The 19,198-nt window shown below is 37.2% G+C and overlaps 1 protein-coding gene across 1 annotated transcript in view; it reads left to right on the forward strand.

Moving 5' to 3' along the window:
* Positions 1 to 13,742, forward strand: part of LOC136042660 (14-3-3 protein zeta-like) — a 28,035-nt gene extending 14,293 nt beyond the window's left edge. Inside the window, exon 3 of the mRNA XM_065727622.1 lies at positions 13,563 to 13,742. Coding sequence (XP_065583694.1) covers positions 13,563 to 13,727 — 165 coding nt within the window. The 3' untranslated portion in view covers positions 13,728 to 13,742. The remainder of the gene's footprint in view (positions 1 to 13,562) is intronic.
* Positions 13,743 to 19,198: the final 5,456 nt, after the last annotated feature.

Genomic DNA, 19,198 nt, shown 5'->3' on the forward strand with positions numbered 1-19,198 from the left:
AATGCTAGAAAATCCTGCGCCCCCTCCATTGAAAGTCTCTTCCCCCCCCCAAACCAAAAAATTCCCCTGAAAACGTCTGTACACTTCTTAGTATCCATTACTATATGTACACACAGGTCAAAGATTGTAACTTACAGCCCCTCCCACGGGGACTGCGGGGGAATAAGTCGTCCCCAATGACATAGTTATTGTGTTTTTCGACTGTGGTGAATAAAATGGCTATCTCAGAATTTGGATCCGGTGAATTTGGGGGAAAATGACCGTGAGAGGGAGCCTAGGTGCCCTCCAATTTTTTGGTCACTTAAACAGGGTATTAGAAATTATTATTTCCGTTAGAATGAGCCCTTTTGCGACATTATGGGACCACTGAGTCGATACAATCACCCCTGGGAAAAAAACAAATAAATACGCATCCGTGATTTGTCTTCTGGCCAAAAATGCGAAATTCCACGTTTTTTATAGATTGGGGCTTGAAACTACCACAACAAGGTTCTCTGATACGCTGAATCTGATGTGTGATTTTTGTTAAGATCGTATGACTTTTAGGGGGTGTTTCCCCCTATTTTCTAAAATGAGGCAAATTTTTTCAGGCTCGTAACTTTTGATGGGTAAGACTAATCTTGATGAAACTTATATATTTAAAATCAGCATTAAAATGCCATTCTTTTGATATAACTATTGGTATCAAAATTCCATTTTTTTAGGGTTTTGGTTACTATTGAGCCTGGTCGCTCCTTACTACAGCTTGTTACCACGAACTGTTTAAAAATGTGGAATTTTGTGTTTTTTTTTGTCAGAAGGCAGATCACGGATGCGTGTTTATTTTTTATTTTTTTTTTTTTTTTTTTTTTTTTTCAGGGGTGATCGTATCGACCCAGTGGTCCTAGAATATTGCGAGAGGGTTCATTCTAACGGAAATGAAAAGTTCTAGTGCCCTTTTTAATTGACCAAAAAAATCGGAGGGCACCTAGGCCCCCGTCGCACGCTAATTATTTTCCCAAAGTCACCGGATCAAAATTCTGAGATAGCCATTTTATTCAGCGTAGTTGAAAATCCTTACAACTATGCCTTTTGGGATGACCTACTCCCCCACAGTCCCCGTGGGAGGGGCTACAAGTTACTAACACTGACCAGTGCTTACATATAGTAATGGTTATTGGGAAGTGTACAGACGTTTTCTGGGGCGTTTTCATTTGGTTGGGGGCAGGGGTTGAGAAGAGGGGGATATGTCAGGGGAACTTTTCATGGATGAATTTGTCATGGGGGAAGAAAATTTCCATGAAGGGAGCGCAGGATTTTCTAGCATTATTTAAAAAAACAATGAAAAAATAAATAAAGTTTTTCAACTGAAAGTAACAGAATATTCCTCTTATTATTTTCCTGTAAATATTAATTCCTGTTAATATTCCAGAATAATTTCTGTTCAAAGGAACAGAAATTATTACGCATATGAGGGGCTCTCTTCCTCCTAATACCTCGCTCTTTACGCTAAAGTATTTTTAGATTTTTCAACTATTTATTCTACGGCTTTTGTTATTCAGGGGTCATTCTTAAGAAACTGGGACAAAATTTAAGCTTTAGCGTGAAGAGTGAGGTACTGACGAGGGGGTGAACCCCCTCATATATGTAATAAAAATATGAGAATACAGAAGTTTCTTTACGTAAGCTAATTTTTAAGTTGCGTATATCTTTAACTAATAAAATTTATTTTTACTAATAATTTTACCAATAAAAACATTCATAAAAAAAATAAAAGTTCTAGTTGCCTTTTTAAGTAACCAAAAAATCGGAGGGCAACTAGACCTCCATCCGCGCTTCTTTTTTTTTCCTCAAGATCATTCGATCAAAACTATGAGAAAACCGTTTAGCCAAAAAAAAAAAAAAACGCAAATTTCGTTTTAATTATTCATCTGTGGAGAGCATAAATCAAAACATGCATTGATTCGAAAACGTTCAGAAATTAAATTAAATAAAAACAAGTGTTTTTTAACTTAAAGTAAGGAGTGACATTAAAACATAAAACGAACAGAAATTACTTCAAAATGAAAGGGGCTGCTTCCTCATCAGCGCCACGCTCTTCACGCTAAAGTCCGACTCTTTCTCTTAACTCTATTTTTAAAACAGTAAAAAACTTTAGCGTAAAGAGCGGGGCGTTCACGAGGAAGCAGTCCCTTTCATATACGAAGTAATTTCTGTTCGTTTTAAGTTTTAATGTCACTCCTTACTTTCAGTTTTTTTTTCTTTTTTTCAATTCAATTCGTAAGAAAACTTTGGTTTTCTGAGAACCCTCGAAGAAAGCTTTCAACTAAGTTTGGTGTTTAGTTTCGAATTAATCAACTGAGGTATTTTAATTAGCCTATTCCTAGGAAAAAAAAGTGGAAAAAACAATAAATTTTCAAATGCACTCTGTGCATGCCGTCCCAGTTTTATATACATGGGCATTTTGTATTTGAGAATGATAGTGCTCTTTTGCTCATTTTCTCTTCTCCCTTGGTCGGTAACCAAGCTTTGCAAGACCCAGCCAAATATAGGGGAGAGGTGGGTACAGTGGCGCACTTTCAGGTCAAAGCATCGTAACTTTGGCAAATATTAACATTTTTGGACGATTTTTGAACTGTTGTGCAGGCAGTTTATTATTCTACACTGGTGATTTATTTCACACTTCTTCTTTGAACCAGGTTTTGATGGAGTCATGTTTTCTGACAGCCACTTTTTGCGCCATTGTTGCCGACTAGGCGGGAACTATGGCGCACCCCATCTGGAACAGTGGCGCACCCATCTGGAATAGTGGCGCAATCAAACTGCTAAGATGAATACTTCGTTTAATGAGTAAGGAAGTACAAAATAATGAACTGAAAATACCTAAAAGATGAATACTTCGTATAATGAGTAAGGAAATAAAAAATAATGAACTGAAAATAAAAGAAGAAGGCACACTAGTTAATATTGTAAGCAGTCAGGTCAATGGGGAAGACCAGTTGCTCCGCCTGTCTTTCTGTGCCACCAGAAATATTCGGAGCAGGTAGCTTCATTTCGACACTCGACTTGCTGAAAGTGTAATTTTCACTGGTCCTGATGACCTTTTAGAAAGGAACCATTCTCTTAATATACATGAGCTCAATGTCAAAGCTGGATTCAGAGAGGACTTCACCCACGGAGTAAATTTTGTTCTTTTTGATCTCCCCCTCGCAAACAAGAACATAATCTCCAACACGGACTTCATCGTCACACAAAAGATCGTTTTGGTCTTCAAGGCCACAGTTGAAGCTTTCATCACTATCACAGCTACTATTGCCTTTTGTGGCAGAGTCACCAAAGTCATCATCAGACGAAGAATCAGAAAACAGGGTCTTTACATGACTGTTTCTCTTGAAATTGCGGTGAAATTTAGCAAAGTATCCAACAGCACTGCCCCTTTTCTTAGGTTGGACATCCTGTTTTTTTGGCACTGGATTTTGGACAACGGCTTTCTTTGTCTTGGGGTTAATCTTAGAAGTCTTGGCCTTTTTTTTCCCTCCCTTTCCATGAATTCTTTCTCTAAAGCATCTTTCACTGGGGTATCCGTGGCAATGATGGTTTTCTTCCTCTTCCGAGCTCCTTCTGTCAGCTTCCTGGGGGGCGCTCTTGGGTAGGGCCTTACAGCTTCGGGTGTAACGGCGGTAGGGGAGGCAGCGCTTGGGGAGGCAGAGCTTGGACCCGCTTCGTTATGACTATTCAATTCTTGCTTGACTTCTTCGGCCTCTGGAGCTGCGCTGGGATTAGGGTCTGGTCTGTCGGTCACAGCTGATGCGAGAAAATCGTCATCTGTGAAAAGTAGGTGGTTGAAGGGGGAAAATCCCAGTAGCAGCAAAGCCACTGACTATGTTTTTCTGTGTGAAGGAGAGTTGGAAGGCCTTTCCAACAAGTTGAACGATGATAGAGATGCCAATTGTCTTTCCGGGGTTGCTGACCATCCAGTCATTGCAGGCGATGTTGTAGTAGTTTTTGAATGATTTGTAGACTGTTCTGTCCAGTGGCTGTCGCTTTCCGCTGGTGTGGGGTGGCAAAGTCAGAACCACTATCCCGTTATCTTTGCAGTACTGAATGGCCTGGATCGACACATGAGAAGAGTGGTTGTCTTCTATCAGCAATATGGGTCTCTCTTTTGTACAGCGGGCATGTTTCACAACGTGTTCGAGGACAAGCAGGAAGATGTCAGATGTCATCCATCCTTTGGCAGAACCGCTACCGCCACTGCCTGGTGGTGCACCATTCATCAACTGGGAGCCAAATCTTTTCCTTGGGAAGACGAAGTAAGGTGGCAAGAAATTACCTTGAGCATTGATGGTGCAGCAGACTGTGGTCAGTTCGCCTCGTTCAGCAAAAGTCACTTGGCCCACCTGTGTGTGCCCTTGGGTGCTATCACATTTGGTGGTCTCTGCACTGTTGTTGCCCCCGTCTCATCTAAGTTATAAATATCACTAGGCTGAACTTAAACTTATTCATAACAGTCTCCAAGTTGTCATAGAACTCGTTTACAGTTGTTCTGTTGAATGCCATGGCTCTGGCCAAGCTTGTTCCCTCTGCTTTCCGGATAGACAGGTCTGGGAAGCGTTTCATGTAACTGTAATACCAGTCTTTCCCCATTATCTTTTTCTCATGCCATGTTGATGGCACCTTCAATTGGTTCATCTTTGCAATTTCGAAAGCGAATTGGCGGACGTTGAGCCGTGTCAAACCATGGTGCATTTTGCATGCCTTTATCAAATAATCGTGTGAAGTTGCTGTTCAAGTTCATCAGTTAACACTTGACGGATTTGGTAATTCGGCTCAAATTTTAAAGTCAGCTTTTTATCGTCCGACGCATTGCAAGCCTTATTTACATATCGACGGAGTGTTGTCTCTGGGATCTCGTATTTTTTTGGCAGCAGCCCGTTGTGAAAGCTTCAATTCCAGTACCGCGTGCACGGCAAGCTTCATACGCTCTGCTTCATTGGGCATTCTGCAAAAGACCAATAATGTTTGGGGGATGTAGCCTTTGTTTACTGAACTTCTAGAACTTGTAGCCTAACCTGAACCGAGCTTAACCTAGAACCCCAGCCTAACCTGGGCGATCGAATTCCTAGATTAGTTCTACTTAGTGGTCTGAAGGGGGGGACAGGATGTCCCACGTTAGACTGGGACGAGATCATAAGAAATTACCCAAAATCTTTGGGGGCAGTAGCCTTAAACAGGGTGGTATGGAGGAGAAGTGTTCGCCAGTGTGTCGGTCTCAGGCGGCTTAAGGCTGTGACGAGTTTGTAGTAGTAGTAGTAGAAGTCAAAGCTATCATATAGGCTACCTACCACGTGAAGTTTATGAATTTAAAAAATTTCGGGGTGCGCCACTGTAGCCGAAATGCCCTCTTTTATCAATTTTGTGAACCAAAATTTGAAATAATGACCGAGAGACAAACAGATGGCTGAACTATGTTTAGAATTGTTGGAGCTTCCAGATGAACTAATATTCGCCAGAATTCGACACTATTTGTAGCCTACAAACCTTAGCAAAGTCAAAAAATATTTTCCATTTGTCCAAGATTTTATTTTTCAAAGCACTTAATCACATACCTCAAAAACTGCAATCGCTCCAAAAAATTGAAAATGGCTGACGATCATAGACCATGTGACTGCCCTCCTAGTGCGTATTTTTTTAGAATTTAATCTAATTACAGGTGGCAGTGGGATCAAGTGCGCCACTGTAGCAGACTGCGCCACTGTACCCACCTCTCCCCTATTACTATTCCTCGGCTGAAGCATCTCACCAAAGGAAGCTGTCTATCAAAACCTCTCACAAGACTTGATAATTGGTACTATTTGAAGTTTTGACATTCGACGGTCTCTAGAGAATTAAAAGACAGAAGACTAACCTAACTTCAATTTTGAAGCTCGATGTTTTCAAGTTCACTTAATCACGGCCTTAAGGTTTGTAGACAAAACACTTGACGTTTCTGAGCCCGTTATCTTTCAAGTAATTTGAAAAAGGTGCCGTTTTCTGTATTTTAAAATGCGAAATAACTGACTTCTTGAGATATCGTACATAAGTTGCACAGACTGTCGATTTTATCATAAACCGGTGCATCTACCCAAAAAGTAGAGAGAATGTGGGGTTCTGCAAAGTGGGGGAATCAAGCGCACTGAGGTGCATCCCACCATTATTTTAATATCATGGCTAGTAGAGTAAAATGTGGCGGGCGGCAGTAACGACAGAAGGTAGAGCTCATTTCAACGCGATTCTTAGTGACATTTTTGTGTTCTGGGCGCTTATTTCTAAGTTTTAATTTTCATAATTTTATTGGTAAAGTATTATATTTTCATCATATTTTGTTTTATTTCATTAGCTTAACCAAACTTCACTCCTCGACAGAACTTGTATGTGTTGGCTATAAAACACAAATACCCTAATTTTGTTTGACAATTCGAATAAGAAGTGCCAAGGAATTTAAGAAAATTAAGGATGTCAGCAGAGAGGGAACCTCGAGGCCCCCTCCCCCGCTTATACTCCTGCGTTTTAATGCTGATTTCAAATATACAAGTTTCATCAAGATTAGTCTTACCCATCAAAAGTTACGAGCCTGAGAAAATTGCCTCATTTTAGAAAATAGGAGGGAACACCTCCTAAAAGTCCTGCAATCTTAACGAAAATCACACCTTCTTATTCAGCGTATCAGTGAACCTTATTGTAGAAGTTTCTTGATTTAGTTATATACACGCGCCTGTACACAGGCTCACCTTGGAAGTCATGGAAATTTTGCGCTATGTGTGTATTACTTTTTAATGTTTACCGGAATTGGTTCACTTTTAAGTGTTTTTTTTTCCCTTGAGAGCAAAATGTAATATTTTTGTCATTTTAGCTCAAAAAGTCAGTCCAGTATTACATGCATTCCTCTCTATTTTTACTTTTTTGTAAAATTGTAGCCTACCGAGGACTATCGAACGATATTTCAGTTTTACTGAGAGCAAAATTTTCGTACCCATATCGGCTACATCAATACCATCCTTGGTAAGCTCTGGCATAAGTTAGCAAATGCAAATGTCCGGCATAAGCAACCAAGCGACGACACAAGTTCTGGCTTATATATCAAACAGTTCGCGGTAACGAACTGTATGTAGTAAGGAGCGACCCGGCTCAATAGTAACCGAAACTCTAATAAATGAGATTTTGATACCAATAGTTACATCAAAAGAATCGCATTTTAATGCTGATTTCAAATATACAAGTCTCATCAAGATTAGTCTTACCCATCAAAAGTTACGAGCCTGAGAAAATTTGTATAATTTTAGAAAATAGGGGTAACACCTCCTAAAAGTCCTACAATCTTAACGAAAATCACACCATCATATTCAGCGGATCAGAGAACCTTATTGTAGAAGTTTCAAGCTCCTATCTACAAAAATGTGGAATTTCGCATTTTTTGCCAGAAGACAGATCAAGGATGCGTGTTTATTTCTTTTTTTTTCCCAGGGGTGATCGTATCGACTTAGTGGTCTTAGAATGTTGCGAGAGGGCTCATTCTAACGGAAATTAAAAGTTCTTGTGCCGTTTTTAAGTGAACAAAAAATTGGAGGGCACCTAGGCCCCCTCCCCTGCTCATTTTTTCCCCAAAGTCACCGGATCAAAATTCTTAGATAGCCAAGTCGAATAACCTAATAACTATGTCTTTGGGGACAACTTACCCCCCCCCCCCCCGCAGTCCCCGTGAGAGGGCTGCAAGTTACAAACTTTGACCTGTGTTTACATGTAGTAAGACGGCATAATAGTAAAATATTATACTGGCATTGTAATAAATTGAAAGGCAGTAGCCAATCCGGACTAGTCCCAGTTAAAGATAGAAATGGGGCCACAATTAGTGATAAGGAAAAAGTTAAAGAAAGATGGGCGGAACATTTTGAGAATGTGCTAAACCGAGATACACTTGCAGGAAAAGATATAAATGAAAATGAAAAAGTTTGTGATACCTTGGATGTGAAGGAAGATTTGTCTAGTGAGGAAGAATTAGCGACAGTACTAAAAGGATTAAAAAATAATAAGGCTCTAGGTGCTAATAGTATGATTAATGAGTTTCTTAAATATGGTTGCTCTGAGGTTAGGAATAATCTACTGAAGATTGTGAACATGATTTTTGTAAAGGGGAAGTACCCAATGATTTTTAGGAAAACCTTAATGAAACCACTGTATAAGAAAGGTGACAAGAGTGAGTGTCGTAGTTATCGAGGCATTAGTCTGGTCTCTGTAGGTAGCAAATTACTGAGTAATATGATACTTTTAGACTGAGAGATGCTGTAGACAAAGTTTTAAGGGAAGAACAATGCGGTTTTAGAAAATGTAGAGGATGTGTCGACCAAGTTTTCACTCTTAGGTTAATAATTGAGAAGTCCCTTCTTTTTCAAACACCTTTGGTCCTCGGTTTTATCGATTATGAGCAAGCTTTCGATTCTGTTGATAAAAGAGCGTTAACAAAGGTCTTATCGTTATATGGTATACCAGAAAAATACATTAAAGTGATTTGTGCTATGTACGAGAATAATACCGCTTCGGTTAAGGTAGGAAATGAGGTTAGCAACTGGTTTTGTATTAAATCAGGAGTTAAGCAGGATTGTGTTCTATCCCCCTTTATATGGATCATTTTGATGGACCTCGTCTTAAGGAGCACAGGAAAGGCAATTGGAGACCACGGAATCAAATGGGGAGGAAAACGCTCCTGGACTTAGATTATGCTGATGTTTTAAGCATATTAGATGAAAGTGTGAGCAAAATGAATGAAGTTTTAGAGGTTTTGTGAGTTCAGTGTGCTAAAATAGGCTTGAGAATTTTGAGAAGACTAAGACACTAAGGCTAGGAATAAGTGAAGATGAACAGGTGACATTAGGTAATGGAAAGATTGATCAGATTGGGAGCTTCAGTTACCTTGGTAGTATTATTAGTAAAGATGGTTGGAGCAGTGAAGATGTTAAAAGTAGAATAGCTAAGGCTCAGGGTGTTTTTTCTCAGTTAAAAAAAGTTTGGAAGAATAGAAAGATAAGTCTGCAAACCAAGATTAGAATATTGGAAGCTACAGTGATGACAGTGGTCAAATATGGTTCTGAAGCATGGGCGCTACAAAAAGCAGATGAAAATTTACTAGATGTTTTCCAGAGAAATTGTTCTATGGATTGTTTATGGTACCCGACTGACTGACCGTATTTCAAACAGTAGAATGTACGAAAAATATGGTTCAATGCCGCTTTCTAGGGCTATAATGAAAGAAAGGTTGAGATGGCTAGGCCACGTTCTACGGATGAAGGTTGACAGATTACCGAAGATTGTCATTTTTGGCCAACCGTCTGGGGCTACACGGAAAGCAGGTCGTCCTTGTCTGGGTCGGGAGGATGTCATAAATAAAGATTTAAAGGAAATGGGAACTTCCTGGGAGGGTGTAAAGAGGGAAGCTTTAAATAGATTAGGTTGGAGGAGGAGCGTGCGTAACATTGTTGGCTTCAGGCGGCTTGATGCTGCAGTTAGTTAGTAGTAGTAGTAGTAATGGTTCGTGGGCAGTGTACAGACGTTTTCAGGGGGATTCTTTTGGTTTAGGGGGGACAGTTGAGGGGGGTTTACGTGGTAGGATATTTTCATATGCAAGGGCTTTTCATGGGTGAAGAGAATTTCAATGAAGGGGGCGCAGGGTTTTCTAGCATTATTTGAAAAAACAATGAAAACAGAAAATATGAAAAGTTTTTTCTACTGGAAGTAAGGAGCAGCATCAAAGCTTAAACGAACAAAAATGTATTACGCATATGAGGGGTTTACCTCCTCATAATACACCACTCTTTACGCTAAAGTATTTTTTAGTAATTTCAACTATTTATTCTACGGCCTTTGTGATTCACAGGTCATTCTTTAGGAATTGGGACAAAATTTAAGCTTTGGCGTAAAGAGCGAGGTATCGACGAGGGGTGAACCCCTTCATATACGTAATTAAAACATACGAATAAAGAAGATCGTTATGTAAGTTAATTCGTAAGTTACGTATATTTTTTTCAAATGAAAACGTTTGTAAGAAATTAAAAGTTCTAGTTGCCTTTTTGTGTAATAAAAAAATTGGAGCGCAACTAGGCCTTCTCCTCCGCTCCTTTTTTCTCAAAATCTCCCGATTAAAACTATGAGAAAGTCATTTAGCTAAGAAAAATTAATATGCAAATTTTGTTTAATGATTTTGTGCGGAAAGCCAAGATCAAAACATGCATTAATTCAAAAACGTCCAGAAATTAAATAAATAAAAAACAACCATTTTTTTCTAAAAGAAAGTAAGGAGCAACATTAAAACTTAAAACGAATAGAAATTACTCCGTACATGAAAGGGGCTTTTCTCCGCAACCTCTCGCTCTTTACACTAAAGTTTTTTTATTGTTTTAAAAAGTAGAGTTGTGAGAAGGAGTCAAACTTTAGCGTAAAGAGCGAGGCGTTGAGGAGGAAAGTACCTTTCATATACGGAGTAATTTCTGTTCGTTTAAAGTTTTGATGTTGCTCCTTACTTTCATTTAAAAAAAAACTTTTTTTTTATTTAATATGGTCTATGGCGAAACCCTAAAGCCGTCACACTTTTTCTTGTCTTGTAGTGGCGCTATGGTTTTGGTCTCAGCTTGTTTATACGTGACCCAGAGTTCGAACTCAGTGCAGCAAAACATCACGGGGCTCGGAATTTGATTCCGGTGATGAGACTATGCGAAAGCATCTTCATTTTAATCATAAAAAGAATCCGGTGACAGTTACACTGAAAAGGGACCTTTTTGATCACCTGTTCAAATAGAGTATATATAGTACATTTTACCAGTGCATGAAAAGCAAGCCTTTAGTTTGCTGTGAATATGGCTTTGAAAGCCGTGCACATTTATAGCCTTGATCAGAACAGTGGCTTCAACAAAAGAAAATGCAAGGACAAAAATTTATTTTTGAAAATTTAGGGGGAGCATTTTTGTCGTTAGTTTTCCAATTGTATCAATGAAAATATCAAAAAAGTCATTTTTGGATTAAAATACACACACAAAAAGATATTTTTCAAAATATTTATCTGATCTAGAAGCGTCAAAACTACCAATTGACGCCTCTAGATTAGAAATAGAAATAAACAAAATGATCGCCCGCAAGGTAGTTTTTTGGCATTTGCGTATTTAGACTACACTGTTGTTCTTGATCTCTTTAAAACCAAATTATCTGTGACCTTAGCCCGAGTGAGATAAAGAATGTGTAAGTATATTTTAATTAAATATTCAATATATAGAGTTGGTTAGGTATTTAATATAATTGCGTTCTGGGCGGCCTGCCTTCCAAAATTTTCGGTTGTAGTTTCCATAATTTTGTTACTAAGTATTACATTTTCATCATTTTTTGGTAATTTTCATTAGGATTAACCTAGCTTCACTCCTTGGGTTGTTTGGTGAGTAACATGCAATTTTTTTTTGTGGCAAAGTGAATTCCGCATTGCGTAGAGAAATTCAACTACGGGATGAACCAAGTGCGAAGATTATTTCTCGGAAAAAGAGCTTTACTATACTAGTGGCACACATTTTTCTCAATGTGTAAATAGGAAACTTTGGCTTATTCTAAACGCAATTTTGCCGACCGTAGAAACAAATTTTTGTCCTTGGATCAGAAACAGAAGTTTTTTTTTTATTGTTATTGGGTGACCTGAAACTCCGTTAAGAAACACAACTCGTCATCCCCTATAATCTAGCATTTGAATAAAGACAAGGCAGTATATTGATTTGTAGTATCTCCAAACATACTGATTAAAATCATCGAATGTTTTCGATTTAAACAAGGTGCTACCTTTTTACCCGTCTACTAGAAAAGAGCGCAACGGGAAAGAACCAAGTGCAGCTTGGAGTTAGTTTGTGTTTATACCTAGTCAGGACCTAGCTTGTTCTTTTACCAAGTTTTGCATCGAGTCAAAACTTAGCTTGTTTTGAACTGAGTTAGAATTTCGATCGCTTTTGTACCGAGTTAGTCAACCACTTGAACATAGCTGGTTTTCGCACTGAGGCAACACTTTATTATCCTTTTGTATCCTATCTTAGCAAAGACACGGCAGTTGTCCTCTTAACGGTGAAGTAAGACGGTATTCACACACTCGCTTATCTAGGGATCAATGTGTAGGTAAACCGACTAATCAAAAAAATTTTCCTTTTCCATGAGCGGACTTGATTGGTCTGAAATTATCTTGTCTAGACACTGATATCTACTTAGGGGTACATAAGAACGGGGCTTAAGTGCCTCCTTCATTTGTTCACCGCCAGCAATAATATAGTCTAAAGGGGCCGTAAATGTTTTAACTATGATATAACTCGATTGGGATATATTGATTTGTTCCCAATGGTCTGCCCAGACTTTTTACTTTATAAGCTTAATAGAAGCAGTTTAACCACCCCTTTGTCATCAGTGGCTATTGCTTTTAACATGAAAGTTTGGCTATGAAGCTATTACTTTTAACATGAAAGTTTGGCTATGAGGCTATTAAATTGTAGATTCTACTGTCATTCTGAGCTTGATTGGGTGTCATATCGTAACTTAGTCGTGTCTTAATTGTCAAAAATAGTTGTTTTTTTTTTTTATATATTCTCCGCCTCCTTGCGAATTTATATTTTTAATTTCTGCCTGCCGATGAAGAAAATGTGTTTAAAAGTATATTACCTCAGAGAAACAGAGGGGCTACTTGCAACAAATATTGTGACAATTTTAAATGTGTTTAAAAGTATATTATCTCAGAGAAACAGAGGGGCTACTTGTAACAAATATTTGTAACTGCTGGAAGTTTCGCATAAGACAGTTAATTAGGTGCACCTTTAGTTGTATTTTCTTTGCTATTTCAAGGAACATGAATAAGAAATTCTGAAGAAAAATTTTGAAATATGGATACACATTTTTTCAAGTTGTCATCCCACTGGTCACAAAGTCCTCGAATACGAGAGGTGACCTCCAATCAATTCATCTGAATCAAATTTCCATCCCACTCAATTTCCACCATTATTTGTAATGCCATTGCAATGAAATTTTGTATATAATTTATCGTTGTGTCACATCCCATTGGGCACTTTAAATTGTCAGGGTATTTTTAGACAATGCTCAATTATATACATTGCCGCAACACCCACAAATTTTTCTTCAGTCATATTTATTGTGGTATTGCTTTTTACATGGAAGTCTGGACTTTGAAGCTATATAGTTGAAGGTTGTACTGTCGGTCGTAATTCGATAGGGCACCAGATGATAACTTAATCGGGTTTTTCTATCCCCTTCTAATTCAAAAGTAGGAACACTCAATCTTCAAAATGTGATTCTTCCAAGTAGCTTTTTTCATGCATCACTATATATTCTATTTTATTTTTACCAAGGGATGTGGTCTAACCTGTTCACTCCATAATTATATACAACATTGTAACAGTTGTAGGAGGAAAAACACGCCACTATGTCTGAGAATTTACACAGAAAGACAATTATGTTTTTTTCGAGAAGTTTTGATCCCACATTGACGTCAAGTAATAAAATTGAAATAAATGCTTCACTTTCAGGGTCTGTTGGATAAATTCCTTATTCCAAAAGCCAGCAACCCCGAGTCAAAAGTGTTTTATTTGAAAATGAAGGGTGATTATTATAGATACCTCGTGGAAGTTGCCACCGGCGATACAAGAAACAGTAAGTGTCTTCTTTTTCAAAAGTATTTGCCTGCTTTTTGATTTGTTTTCTTTTTGCAGCTATGGCAACACCGTACCAAGTAACCAGTCCTCTCCCTTGCTTGTAACGAATCGATTTCTCTTTGTGATGATAATATTACATCTAAACTGCGTAGAAAAATGTCATTTCAACACGTTGAAAGAATATTGATGCGATACCCTTTTTTTGCTTGTTGATGATGCGTTTTTTTTCTAACTAACTTTTGTTGGCTAATTGTCTTTTAAGCTTAAACTGTTTTTGTCAAATTGCCAAATGGTCTTTTAATCATAATTACACACAGGGAAGAAAGGATTTTCGTTCCTGTTGGGGAAATTGAAAAATACTAGCCTAAAATGCACCACATTTGTTATATTTTGGACATCCTCAACTCTAATTTTGTATATCCTCGGCTCAATTTTGTATTGCTTTCGTGTATTGCATTTCATTAAATACTTTTAACATTTTTTTTTCGAATTAACCATAGAGCTTTCATTCACTGATGTGTGCATATTTTTTTTTTGGGAGCGAGGGGGATACAACAAAAAACTTCTGCCACAATGAGTAATTCCGAATCTGAGGTTCTCACTTCACTGCTGTCAAACAGGAATGCCTTGCTCTAAAAGCTCAGGACTTACTGATTTGTCAGCAAACCAATTGCGTTGTGAAACCCCTAGTTATTTTTGCTCAAGGCTTTTATACAATCTTCAGGGGCCTCTACAATTTCGGTCAGCAGAGGATTTATGAAAAATGTTCAGAAGATTTTTTCTAAGTCCTGACATATTTTGGTCGTTTTTTACACCGGAAATTGGTAGTAAGCCAATTTTCAGGAAGTTTTTGTGCCGTTTATGACAAAAATTTAGAGATAAATGAATGTATAAACTGTTATTTCTCATTTAATAACATACTATATTAAATGATTTTTTTCAGCTTCCTACTTTTCAGACAAAAAAGAGTATCCTAAATTTTCAGTTTTTGACTTAACATTAAGCCCAGTTATTGGGTGGGCAAGGGGGTATCCAAGGTTTTGTTTGGGGTGGAGGTTGCAAAACAGATGAAAAAAAGTTAATATGCATTTTTTTACTTTATTTACGAGTTTGAAAAAAATTCCGGGGGTGGGTCTCAAATCTGGTAATCCCTACGGTCAATATACAGTTGACCCTATAGGTCAACGTTGTTTAACATCTTGATGACGCACTCACCTAGAATGGCGGAAGTTTGTTTACGATTCAGTTTTCGGAATGATAAAGCTTCTTTCACTAGTATAATTAATTATATATACAAATATTGTGATGTGCGCTTGAGATAATTGGTTAATATTCTTCGTCAGTTTAGCATTGAAAGAATCCTGTGTTTTCGATGTTATGATGATATCGCAATTGTAGCATAGCTGCACACAGAGGAGGTATTTTGGGAAAACACCTTTCTTTCATTAAAAAAAAAATCGAAAAAACTGCCCCCTTCACTCTAGATGTGACAAATAGCGTTTTTCATATGCTTATTTTTTAAAGAATCCTTGCCCCCCCCCCCCCACACCTTGGACATTTCTGTAAATTGGAGCCCCTGGATCCCTCTTGAAAAATAACAGCCTAAAAATGTGCTTTCGGGGGTTAACCTTCCTCCTCTTGGATTTGGACTTCAATGCTCCTATGAATTTTAAGGCTTAAACTATTTCAGATTGTCAACATTTGGATTTTTGTAATATTCTCTTTTACAACCCAATCAGTCCCGTTATTATTTTTATTGTTATTGTTTTTGTATTTTGGTCGAGAGACTATTTGAAAATAGACATAGCCTTATTTTCAACGGAGGCATTATTAAGTTGAATTTTATTTAATCAAGAATACTCGTTATGCTGGCCGTCGTATCAACATTCTCGTCAAAAATCTCGTATTTTCGAAGAAGCAAAAACGCTCTATTGGTGTCATTTTCTTTGGACAAGAACTTGAATTAATCGGAATGGAAGATGTAAATTTTTGATACATGAAAAAAAATGGAAATCTATAAATACATTAATATATAAAACATAAATATAAAAAGGTAGAATGGTCAAATGGATATGATATACCACTCTCATATGTTTACCGATAAAAAATTATTGTTAATTTCGTGTTGTTGCTAAACTACCAGTGGTTTAATTCTTCCGAAAAACGTAGATATTGGGGTTGTACCATTTTGATGTGGCTTAGAGAATTTGCAACCAGAGAACGATATTGTTCTTGGAAACTCATTATGAGAAAAGCGCCATTTTAAAGATTTTGAATAGTCCTTTTAGAACGCTCCAATAGTTGCAAAAAGGTGTATCAGCTTAATTTTATTCGGCTGTTGATAGTAGTAAAAAAACAATCAGGATAGGAAAATTCCATTCATGGGAATTTGCTCTCAGGAAAATCACTGATGCGTGGATTAGGATAAAGCCTCTTTCACATTGGCTTGTTGACCATTCATGCTGTGCTATGCAAGCTTTACGTTACACTTCTGGCGGTGCAACACAGCTCGCGCAGCGGAATATAAGGCTGCTTAAGAATAGAGCCAAGCTATCGCTGCGTTTCGTTGGCAGCGATTAAGGCAATGTAATTCGTAATATTTATAGAGGTTTTTGAAGAACGATTCATGAATTTAGAGCTAGAGTAATCTTGATAATATCTTCCTAGTTATCACAATAAATACAAGGCCCATGCAACTAGTGTATGCTGTGGGTAATCAGTGATATTGTCAACAAAGAAGTCAGCAAAAGTATGGCCAGTAAGACCAATTTGAACGTTAATTTACTTTGTAAGATCCAGTTTACTCTTAGCTGCAGGTTTTTTCGTATAATAAGCGAGTGCTATTTTTTTTTTTTTTTTTTAAACTGGGCTATTGAAAACACCGAACGAGTGTTTCCATTTTGATCATCAACCAAACATAGTTCAACTAGTTGAGCAACTGAACTCCTGATTAAACCAAAAATTAATGATAGAAAGTTGACAGAAATGACAGAAATGCAAATGAGACAGAACATGTTTCACACTGTGACCAGTATGAAAACTTTTCGCCTCGATGTGAAACACTTCTACGTAACTGCAACTGGATCGTAGCGCAAATAAAACGCGTCGCATCGACATACCAATGTGAAAGAGACTTGAAATTGAATTTTCCGTTGCTGAGCAGCAAAGGGCCGTAGAAGCGGAAAAAATTGCGCTATATCAACGAAGATCTCTAAAAATATTTGTTTCTTACGGGATAGTATAGTTTTGCTATCATGCACTGCAAACTCTTAACCCAACTGTTATTTAAGTGTGTCAAGGCATGAACGTGATGGCCTTAGCATGCTGAAGCGATAATATTTCAGTTCACAATGTGAATTTAATGAGCGAAACTTCAAAATCCAACTGTGATTAATGTACATCAGTCTTCATTATTTACCGTAAAGCATATAATTAAAAAAAAAATCTTTTTTTCTGATTCTGAAGAAAGTGACAAATTTAAATTAATTCCCAATCGGTATTGATTTCGCCTATAACCAATTCGATGGTTGTATTATTATCTTGTTAGTCCTACAAGAAACATTCCCATTTTCTGAGAGACTTCTGTTGTTGCTGTGTGCTACTCTTAACCCTGAAAGTAGGCTAGCCTAAGCAAATTTTGGGTGAAATTCTAGTTAAGCTACTTTTTGACTGTCTTTGAAAGGGGTTAGGCTAGGAGAATGAAACATTAAGGGATGGATCTACAGACCAAAATGTGACCCAGGAAGTATTTTGGGGTAGGCCTTAGAGTAGCCTATGGTAGAATGCTTCTTTTTTTGGGAAACTTATTCTCTTTAATACTCTAGAAAAATAACAATGTGCTTTTTGGATTCTCCCTATTTTATTGCAGGATGACACAATTTTAAAGTTAAATACTTTTTAAATAGGCTGTATCTAAAGTGCTTAGAGATTGCAAAGTAAAAACAGTAAAATTCTAGTTTAGTGACTTCCTGCTATCTTGGAAAGGGGTTAAGTTAGGAAAATGAAACTTTCAGGGATAGGTCAACAGGCTAAAGTAGCCTATATCCTGGGAAGGTATTTTGAAGTACCTAGGCAACCTCTACTCCCCCTGACCTTTAAAAAAATGTATGTTATAAAAATGAAACCTTGCAATATAGGCTAGATCTTCTGCTTGAATGAATAGGCTAGATCAGGAAGGGTTCCAATTCTTTTCCTAGTGATAACAGTTGCCTTTGTCTTTGTTGCAGAAAACTTTAGGTCAGCTTCTTTGGACCATTTTTCTAATTTTGCAATGACCTGGGTTATTAGGGTCTTGATAGGTGTCACATGCCATTACCCATTGCAGTTTAGTCATCTGCAAAAATATCTCCTCCATAATCCTTCAAGTTGATAGGAATATTGTATGATCCAATGTTGTACCTTTCAGGCCTCAATGCGGATCCTTGAGGGATTCCTCTTTCAGGAAACACTGTTATATTTGAAACTGTTCTACCAACTCACACTTTATCTTTTCTTCCTATTAAATAATCATTGGAAAATGCTAACATTTGCTGTTTTATGTCAGCTGTTATTAGGCCTCCAACCATTTTTCTATGAAGCATATTATCAAAAGCACCTTCAATGTCAATTAAAATCACTGCTAAAATCCACCCATTTTACAAAGTATATAATGCCTCCTGTTTGAGGCACACAAGACTGTCTTCTGCACTTCTATTTTTTCTGAAACCAAACTGAATGTCTTCCAGAATTTTCCTCTGTTGTATCACAGCTTCTAGTCTCTTCTTCACCATCCTTTCCATACCTTTCCCCAAAAGAGTGAGAAGGGTAATGTATCTGTAGTTTTCAGTCTTTGATAGGTCTTTGCCAGGCTTTGCTAGCATTACTGCTTCACCATAGTTCCAAATATCAGGAAATTTTTCCTCCCTCCATACACCATTAATTAATTCTAGTGGTACATTGATCCACAATTTGGGGAGTGACTTCACAAACTGTAGCACAATTTTGTCTGGTCCAGGAGATGTATCAGGAAGCTTATTAATTACATTCATTAATTCCTGTTCAAGGAATGGTGTATTGCTGGGCTTCTTAAACTTTTTTATATAGCAACCTCCTTCAAGCTTAGGAAATTTTAAACAACCCCCTCCTCCATATAATGAAATATATATTAACCATTGATGTAGATGTAATATTGCACTATTTTACAGTGTAAATAAAATAAGGATTAAAGAATACGTACCCATTCATTTCACATATATATAATTGGAAACGTTGATGGGATATTGGTTGTAATAAAACACACTAAATAGAATGACATAAAACTATATGTATATTTATTCAATAGAAAAAATAAACTTTTGTAACAATTTTTTTATAAGAAAACATAAAACTATATCTATATATTCAATAGAAAAAATATACTTTTGTAACAATTTTTTTAATAAAAATATATTATTAACTTCAAACAATATTAATATGACGGATGTGATTGTTTATTTTTACACAAATAATTAAATCTAGGCTCAATTTGAGTT

The sequence above is a fragment of the Artemia franciscana genome, unplaced genomic scaffold, assembly GCF_032884065.1.
Source record: "Artemia franciscana unplaced genomic scaffold, ASM3288406v1 Scaffold_1683, whole genome shotgun sequence".
NCBI classification, from domain to species: Eukaryota; Metazoa; Arthropoda; class Branchiopoda; order Anostraca; family Artemiidae; genus Artemia; species Artemia franciscana.